This window comes from Etheostoma spectabile, unplaced genomic scaffold, assembly GCF_008692095.1.
Source record: "Etheostoma spectabile isolate EspeVRDwgs_2016 unplaced genomic scaffold, UIUC_Espe_1.0 scaffold50, whole genome shotgun sequence".
NCBI classification, from domain to species: domain Eukaryota; kingdom Metazoa; phylum Chordata; class Actinopteri; order Perciformes; family Percidae; genus Etheostoma; species Etheostoma spectabile.
This window is the reverse complement of record NW_022605620.1, coordinates 375,912-384,885: the sequence shown is the minus strand read 5'-3', so window position 1 is coordinate 384,885 and position 8,974 is coordinate 375,912. Positions and strand designations below refer to the sequence as shown.

Below are 8,974 nucleotides of genomic sequence, written 5' to 3'. Positions count from 1 at the left end.
TTTCTGCAGGATAAACATTAAGGGAGGAACTAACAACAGAGAAATGTTCTTTTTAGATGAAAGATGTTGATAAGTTTCCTTTTGGGACGTTTTAGAAATTGGGAAAATTGAAGTTGGGAAAAAAGGTTAGAATTACAATATGTTAAAAAGCCCAAGATGACGTCCTCAATGTCTCATTTTGTCCCCAATTCTAAGATATTCAGCTCACTGTACAGGAGAGAAGAAGATATCCGATTTAAAACACTGACTAAGAGAACCTAAATGGGCAAATAATGTCCTGATCGTTGGTCAATAGAAGCCAACTGGAAACTCTCTGGTTTATGGTTGTATTGCACTTCTGAAAGTAGCTACTTCACCAGGTATATGTGGGAAAAAATATAATACAGCATAGTATTGCAATATTTTCAGGGGCATACTGTATTGATCTTTAAATATATATATATTATATGGTCAGTTTGTCCCATTTGGAGTGAGATGAACAAGAAATGTTTTTTTAGATGAAACAGATGTTGAGGAGTTTCCTTTTGGGGACGTCGTTTGAAAATGGGGCAAATAGAAGTTGGGGAAAAAAAGTTTAGAAATTGCAATAAATTGAGAATATGTATTGTGATGACGTCCTCAAATGTCTCGTTCTATACACAATTTAAAGAGACCCAGTTCACTGTAACAGAGGAGAGAAGACACTAGAATATTCACTTTTAACAAGTCTGAATGGGAAAGTATGTCCTAGTATCGTGGTTAAAATAAGTCCACAACTTGGAAAACTGTGGTTATCGGTTGCATTGCACTTGGAAAAATAGAAGTTGAAAAATTATCATTGCAATATATCGCAGGAATCATGTTGTGATTATATCGCATGACTCAACCGAAAAGGTCATATAACCATTCAAAGACTCCAAAGCTGTTCAGTTAATGGAAATTAGGCTTAAAACAATAAAGGCGTAGTTCCTTTAACTGTTAGGCTATCACTTTTGGCAAGTGGGGAAAAAAGATGGATTGTAAAATTCTCAGATGTCGCTCGTTACATGTGAATGTCTTCATGCTTTGTCCTGGGACAGGATGAAGTCTTCTATGTTTTGTCCTCTGGGACAGGAAGCTGAATGCTTCTAGTGTCTTCTGTCCTCTGGACGGAAGTCTGTCTTCTAGTGTCTTCTGTCCTCTGGGACGGAAGCTGAATGTCTCCTCTAGGTTCTTCTGTCCTCTGGACAGGAGCTGATGTCTTCTAGTGTCTTCTGTCCTGTGGGACAGGCCGTAATGTTCTAGTCTTTTTCTGGGGAAGCGCATGTTTAGTGTCTTCTGTCCTCTGGGAGGAAGTGAAGTCTTCTAGTGTCTTGTCCTCTGGACAGGAGCTGAATGTCTTCAAGTGGTCTTCTGTCTGGGACAGGAAGCTGAATGTCTTCTAGTGTCTTCGTCCTCTGGGAGGAAGCTGATGTTTCTAGTGTTTTGTCCTCTGGGAGGAAGCGTGCATGGCTCTGCAACGTTTTAGTGGTTCTGGTGGACAGGGATGAAGTCTGAACGTTTTGCGTGTCTTTAGGGGGGACAGGATGCGAATTCCTGTGGAAGTGAGTAAAGCGCTGACGGTGGTCTGTCTGCCCGGGCTGATGGGCAGTAGAGCGTCTAAATGTCTGTCTAGCTGTTTCTAGTTCTCTGTCCTCTGGGACAGGAAGCTGAATGTCTTCTAGTGTCTCTTGGCCTCGTGGACAGGAAGCTGAATGTCTTCTAGTGTCTTCTGTCCTCGGGACAGGAAGCTGAATGTCTTCTAGTGTCGTCTGTCCTGTGGGACGGAAGCTGAATGTCTTCTAGTGTCTTCTGTCCTGTGGGACAGGAAGCTGAATGTCTTCTAGTGTCCTTCTGTCCTGCTGGGACAGGAAGTGAATGTCTTCTAGGTCTTTGTCTCGGGAGAAGCTGAATCTCTAGGTCTTCTGTCCTCTGGGACAGGAGACTAATGTCTTCTTGTCTTCTGTCCTCTGGGACAGAAGCTGAATGTCTTCTGTGTCTTCTGTCCTCTGGGCAGAAGCTTTAAATGTCTTCTAGTGTCTTCTATCCTCGGGCAGGAAGCTGAATGTCTTCAGTGTCTTCTGTCCTCTGGGAAGGAAGCGAATATCTTCTAGTGTCTTCTGTCCTCTGGACAGGAAGCTGAATGTCTTCTAGTGTCTTCGCCTCTGGCGGAACTGAATGTCTTCTAGTGTCTTCGTCTCTGGACGAAGCGAATGTCTTTCTAGTGTCTTCTGAAGCTGATGTTTCTAGTGTCTTCTGTCCTCTGGGAAGGAAGCAATGTCTTCTAGTGTCTTCTGTCCTGGGACGATGCTGAATATCTGAGTGTGGACAAACGAGACATCTGAGAACGTTCTTCTTGGCCTTTTTGGGAAACACTGATCCCATTTAAAAAAAAATTTCCTGACATTTAAATAATAGTGTTTCCTTTTATTAGTCCCACAAGGGGAAATTACACAATTCACCACTCTGTTTGTATATACAACATTCTCAGTGCCTATTCATTCATAATGCATGTAGGGTGTTGGTGGCAGGGGGGGTCGGGGGGGTCGTGCCTCGTGGACTTGAACCAGCGACCCTTGGTCCCAACCCTAACTCCCTATGGACTACGCTGCTACCCACCCCCCCCCCCCCCCCCCCCAAAGACCAAACAACTATCCATTCATGCAGAAAATAATCCACAGATTAATCGATAATGACAAATCCCCTCCTGCCAAATACGTGCGCCAGTAGTCTCACCCGAGGGGGGGGGGGGGTTCTTGCATAGCTTAGACCTGTACCCTCGTCTTACTCCAGCTTTCCCATCGGCTGTGCTAGGGCCTGGGGGGACCCCGGTCACATGTGCTCCGTGTTGACTATGCTCCTCAGGGTCTGCAAACACAGAGTAGGCTCCCACGCCTCTACAGTTCACTGAGAACACGTTAAACAACCTTAAAAACTACAAGTACCTAAATGAATGTGAGTTCTCACTGAAATAATAATAATTTGTTTTATTGTCACAACAGAACATCAAAATATATTAAAGTTCTGATAAATAAAATGCGTAAAAATACAAACTTAAGATATAAAACTTCAAGTACTTTCAAAAACACATTAACAAAAAAAAATATCTGTGTTGCCACCAGGGACGTTGTAGAGCGTCCTCTGGTGGACAGACTATGCAACGCCATCACTAACAGGAACGTTGTAGAGCGTCCTCTGGTGGACAGACGACTGCAACGCCATCACTAACAGGGACGTTGTAGAGCGTCCTCTGTGGACAGACTATGCAACGCCATCACTAACAGGGACGTTGTAGAGCGTCCTCTGTGGACAACATGCAACGCCATCACTAACAGGGACGTTGTAGAGCGTCCTCGGTGGACAGACTATGCAACCCATCACTAACAGGGACTTGTAGAGGTCCTCTGGTGGACAGACTATTGCAACGCCATCACTACAGGACGCGTGTGTGAGCGTCCTCTGGTGACAGACTATGGCACACCATCACTAACAGGGACCTGTAGAGGTCCTCGGTGACGACTATGCAACGCCATCACTACAGGACGTTTTAGAGCTCCTCTTGTCCTTCTTTTGTCCCTCTCTCTTCCCTGCTTTTCCTTCTATCTCTCCTCTCTTGATCTCTTCTCTTCACCTTGTGTCTTCTCCCTCGTTTTGTTCCTTCTCCGTCTCCTTTCTCCTTTTTCCCCCCCCCCCCCGCCGGTAGTGGGATGGACGTCTCGTCTCTCTGCAGACGTCCATCTGGCCGGTTAAAAGCTTCGTGAACAGACTCTTCAGACCACTAATGGGTCTCTCTGGCAGCCGGTCTGACCACAGAGAGGCAGGAGGCTTTGTACACACACACACACACACACACACACACACACACACACACACACACACACACACACACACACACACACCTCCATGCATGGATGGTTTAATGTTAATCTCCTCGCTCCGATCAAAGGTTACGATAACGCAGACGGACAGATGGCCTAGCTTCCCGTTATTTAAAACCAAGTGTTAGCTTTTCTAAAAATTTATCTCACTGTTATCTTTTTAATTTTGATCTTTTAATGGCGTCATAACCGCAACGTGAACCGTTCATTTTATTATCTGTCCATCGGCCGGTTTATTGTCTCGATTGCTAATTATATATTTCATTTAATTTCATTTAATTTTCATTTTGTCTCAAAAAATCAACCTGTTGCAAGACAAAAACAACATTTTAAAACCATGAAATAAAACGCAACCGATCACAAATTAACAAAATAATATAAAATATTTATAACACACACACACACACACACACATACAGTACATATACACACACATACAGTACATGCACACACACACACACACCACACACACACACATACATACAGTACATATACACACACATACAGTACATGCGCACACACACACACACACACACACACACACATACATACAGTACATATACACACACATACAGTACATGCACACACACACACACACACACACAACATACAGTACATACACACATTTGGTCTATACAATGTCACAAAATGGTGATAAATGTCCATCCCAGTCTCTGAAAGTCCAAGGTGTCTTTTAGGGACGTAACGGTATGAAAATGTAACTTCACGGTCAAAGTGATCAAAATGATCCCGGTTTTTTGGGTAATATCCAACACTAATAACATGGTTGACAGTCCATTTTATTTATTAAGTATTCATCTATCAGAATCATTTATTTGTCCATCCATCCATCCATCCATCCATCTTCATCCGCTTATCCGGTATCGGGTCGCGGGGGCAGCAGCTCCAGTAGGGGACCCCAAACTTCCCTTGTCCGCAGCCACATCAAGCTCCGACTGGGGGATCCCGAGGCGTTCCAGGCCAGGTTGGAGATATAATCCTCACACTAGTCCTGGGTCTCCCCGAGGTCTCCTCCCAGTTGGACGTGCCTGGAAATCCTCCCAGGGAGGCGCCCAGGAGGCATCCTTACCAGATGCCCGAACCACCTCAACTGGCTCCTTTCAACGCGAAGGAGCAGCGGCTCTACTCCGAGCTCCTCTCGGAGGACTGAGCTTCTCACCCTATCTCTAAGGGAGACGCCAGCCACCCTCCTGAGGAAACCCATTTCGGCCGCTTGTACCCTTGATCTCGTTCTTTCGGTCATGACTTACTCAGCAGGAAACCGATGTAGTGCTCTCTCCGGGTAGGGATGGAGTCCTTACCCCAAGTGAAGGAGTTTAAGTACCTTGGGGTCTTGTTCGCGAGTGAGGGGACCATGGAGCGTGAGATTGGTCGGAGAATCGGAGCAGCCGGTGCGGTATTACATTCTGTTTATCGCACCGTTGTGACGAAAAGAGAGCTGAGCCACAAGGCAAAGCTCTCGATCTACCGGGCAATTTTCGTTCCACCCTCACCTATGGTCATGGTCATTTATTTGTCGTTATAGTTTATTTTGTTTAACCCTCATGTTGTCCTCGGGTCAAATTGACCCATTTTCAGTTAATTTTGTCTCCTAAACAAATCAAAAAAACATTGGAAAAAAACACCAAAAGCATCAAAACAAGCACCAGCAACATTGAAAAAGTGACACAAATGTGGAAAAAAAATGATAATAATGTGGAAAAAACTATTTTTTTTCCTGGTTGACGAGAAGACACAAGGGTTAAATCGGCCATTATAAGTGCCGATAAATATCGTTAAATGCCTGATATCGGCCCGCTGATATATATATATCTATATCGGTAAATGCCTAATATTGGCCTGCTGAGATATATCTATCTATCTATCTATCTATCTATCTATCTATCTATCTATCTATCTATCTATCTATCTATCTAAATGCCTGATATCGGCCCGCTGATATATATCGGTCGGGCTCTAACCCCAAGGCTTTATCCTGTAAATGTCCTTCTGTTGATCCAGACTCTCTCTCGGTTCTTACTCTGTTGCTTTTTTCCGGCTCTGACTTCTTCTTCTTCTTCTGCTCCGTCTCCAGATGGCGTCCAGCGAGCCGCGGCTCCAGCAGCAGCCGTCCCCGAAAGACGCGGCGGACCAGAACTTTGACTACATGTTCAAGCTGCTGATCATCGGCAACAGCAGCGTGGGGAAGACGTCCTTCCTGTTCCGCTACGCCGACGACTCCTTCACCTCCGCCTTCGTCAGCACCGTGGGCATCGACTTCAAGGTGAAGACGGTGTTCCGCAACGACAAGAGGATCAAGCTGCAGATCTGGGGGAGTGGAGGGAGAGGAAGGTCTGCTCCTGACTGGCTAGTAGTCTTAACTAGTACTGTCAGGCCCTTACTTGCTACGATGGTAGTAGGCTTACCTAGGTACTCTCAGGCCTAATTACTCGCTTTCTGATTGGCTAGTAGTCCTTACCTAGGTACTGTCAGGACCTCATACTCTGTCTGACTGGCTAGTAGTCCTTACCTAGTACTGTCAGGGCCTCATACTGCTTCGACGGTAGTCCTTACCTAGGTACTGTCAGGGCCCTCATTATCTGCTTTGAGGCTAGTAGCTTACCTAGAACTGTCAGGACCTCATACTCTGCTCCTGACTGGCTAGTAGTCCTTATAGGTACTGTCAGGGCCTCATACTCTGCTCTGACTGGCTAGTAGTCCTTACCTAGGTACTGTCAGGCTCATGCTCTGCTTCTGACTGGCTAGTAGTCCCTTACCTAGGTACTGTCAGGACTCTCTACTCTGCTCCTGACTGGCTAGTAGTCCTTACCTAGGAACTGTCAGGACCTCAGACTCTGCTCCTGACTGGCTAGTAGTCCTTACCTAGGTACTGTCAGGGCTCATAACTCTACACAACACACACACACACACACACACATACATCAGTACATGCCAACACACACACACACACACACACATACAGTACATACACACATTTGGTCTATACAATGTCACAAAATGGTGATAAATGTCCATCCCAGTCTCTGAAGTCCAAGGTGTCTTTTTAGGGACGTAACGTTATGAAATGTAACTTCACGGTCAAAGTGATCAATGATCCGGTTTTGGGTAATATCCAACACTATAACATGGTTTGACAGTCCATTTTATTATTAAGTTTCATCTATCAGAATCACCTAGGAACTGTCAGACTCATACGTCTGCTCCTGATGGCTATAGTCCTTACCTAGGTACTGTCAGGGGCCTCATACTCTGCTTCTGACTGGCTAGTAGTCCTTACCGGTCTGTCAGGGCCTCATCTGCTTTGACTGGCTAGTAGTCCTAACCTGGTACTGTCGGTACCTCATACTCTGCTCCTGACTGGCTAGTAGTCCTTACCTGGAACTGTCAGCCCTCATACTCTGCTCCTGACTGGCTAGTAGTCCTTACCTAGGTACTGTCAGGACCTCATACTCTGCTCCTGACTGGCTAGTAGCCCTTACCTAGGTACTGGTGTACGGGCGCCGGGAATGACACCCGTGTCAGACCAATAGCTAGTAGTCTGCATGGGCTGTCAGGGCCTCACCTCTTGACGTTAGTGCCACAATAGTCTGTAGGACCCTCATACGTCTAGACCACTTACTGGCGAGACTACCTCGGGACTGCGAGCATGTCAGACAGCCACAGCACAGGGTAAAAGAGCGCTCCGCCTACAACAAAAATAGGGTCGACTAACCTTGAACCCTACTCTGATACCTGATCACTTGCTCCAATGCGCAGCTCTGATCTTTTGAAACACATAGGTCTTCACACAAGAATCGGATGGCTCAGCTTGGTCTCCAAAGGGCTCATTGGCCCCAAAGTCACAAAGACTCTACATGTGGCACTTGTCACACTCAAGCTCCTCCCGTCCCAAGAGGGGAGAACAGAGACTAGAAGCAGCATTCATATGCAGCTCTACAAAACCACTTAGTCAAGGGTGGTTGTGGTAGTGTGTTGTTTCGTGTGAGCCCTAGTGTGTGTTGGTGTGTTGGTGGTGTTGTGGGTGTGTGGTGTGTGCTGTGTGGTGTATGTGCTGTGTGGTGTGTGTGTGTGTGTGTTTTGGTGTTGTTGTGTGTGTTGTTTGGGATGTGGGCTCCTCCTCTGCGCTGAGTCATCTCCGTCACCGTTTAATAACACACTGTTGGTCCACATGAATCATGTTTGAACAGACTTTACCTCCGCGGAGACGCGAGGTGCTGAGATAAATTAGGGATACACCTTACAGTTCAATGCAGAAAGCCCTGCGGTGGCTACCATGGTTACGCTTTTATTGAGACCGCGTGTGTGTTGATCCGGTGTTTTATCGGCTAAGCTCACCAGCTGCAACTTGATATCTCCCGTACGGACGTGAGAGAGGAACCGATCTTCTCATCTAACCTTCTGCAAGAAGAATAAGCACATTTTCCCAAAAGGTCAAACTATTTATTTAAAGGGCCGGGTTTTTTTTTGGATTAATAAAAAAAAAAAAAAAAAAAGTACTAAAAAAAATACCTTTTTATAAAGGGGCAATGCAACATACAAAATGCACTTCTGCACTTGCTATAAAGGGATTGCTCTGGGTGCCTCAGTGATGCAGGAGCCGCGGGTTCGACTCCGACCTGCAGCCCTTTAGCCTGTCACCCCCCCCCCCCCTCCCCCCCGCTCCCCTTTCAAGTCTAAGCTGTCCTATCCAAATAAAGGCCTAAAATGCCCCCAAAAATAATCAATAACAAAGTCAAGTTTTACCAGCCCCTACATAATTATATACATTTAAAATAAAAAAGTGTTAATTTTAAAAAAACAACTTCAAAAAAGAAAATCAAAACAACATGGAATAAATGCCGAAAAAAAAAAAAGTCAAAATCATTAAGCGGCAACTCAACTTCTGATTGGTCCACTGGGACATTCACATGAAAACGGCGTCTGGGTTGTACTACGAGGAAAGTGTGCGATATTTGTGATAATGTTGTTAATTATGGCGATAAAGATATTACGTGCGATAAATGAACAGATCTCAAATACAACAAACTGCTCGTTGAGTTTAAAACAAATGGAAGAAAATCATTTCCCACTTTTTTTTT

General features: G+C 45.3%; 1 protein-coding gene across 1 annotated transcript in view; it reads left to right on the top strand.

The window, feature by feature from the left end:
* LOC116686823 (GTP-binding protein Rab-3D) overlaps positions 1 to 6,208 on the top strand; it is a gene marked incomplete at its 3' end in the record, with an annotated part of 16,080 nt that extends 9,872 nt beyond the window's left edge. The window contains 1 exon segment of the mRNA XM_032511862.1: positions 5,971 to 6,208. Coding sequence (XP_032367753.1) covers positions 5,971 to 6,208 — 238 coding nt within the window.
* Positions 6,209 to 8,974: the final 2,766 nt, after the last annotated feature.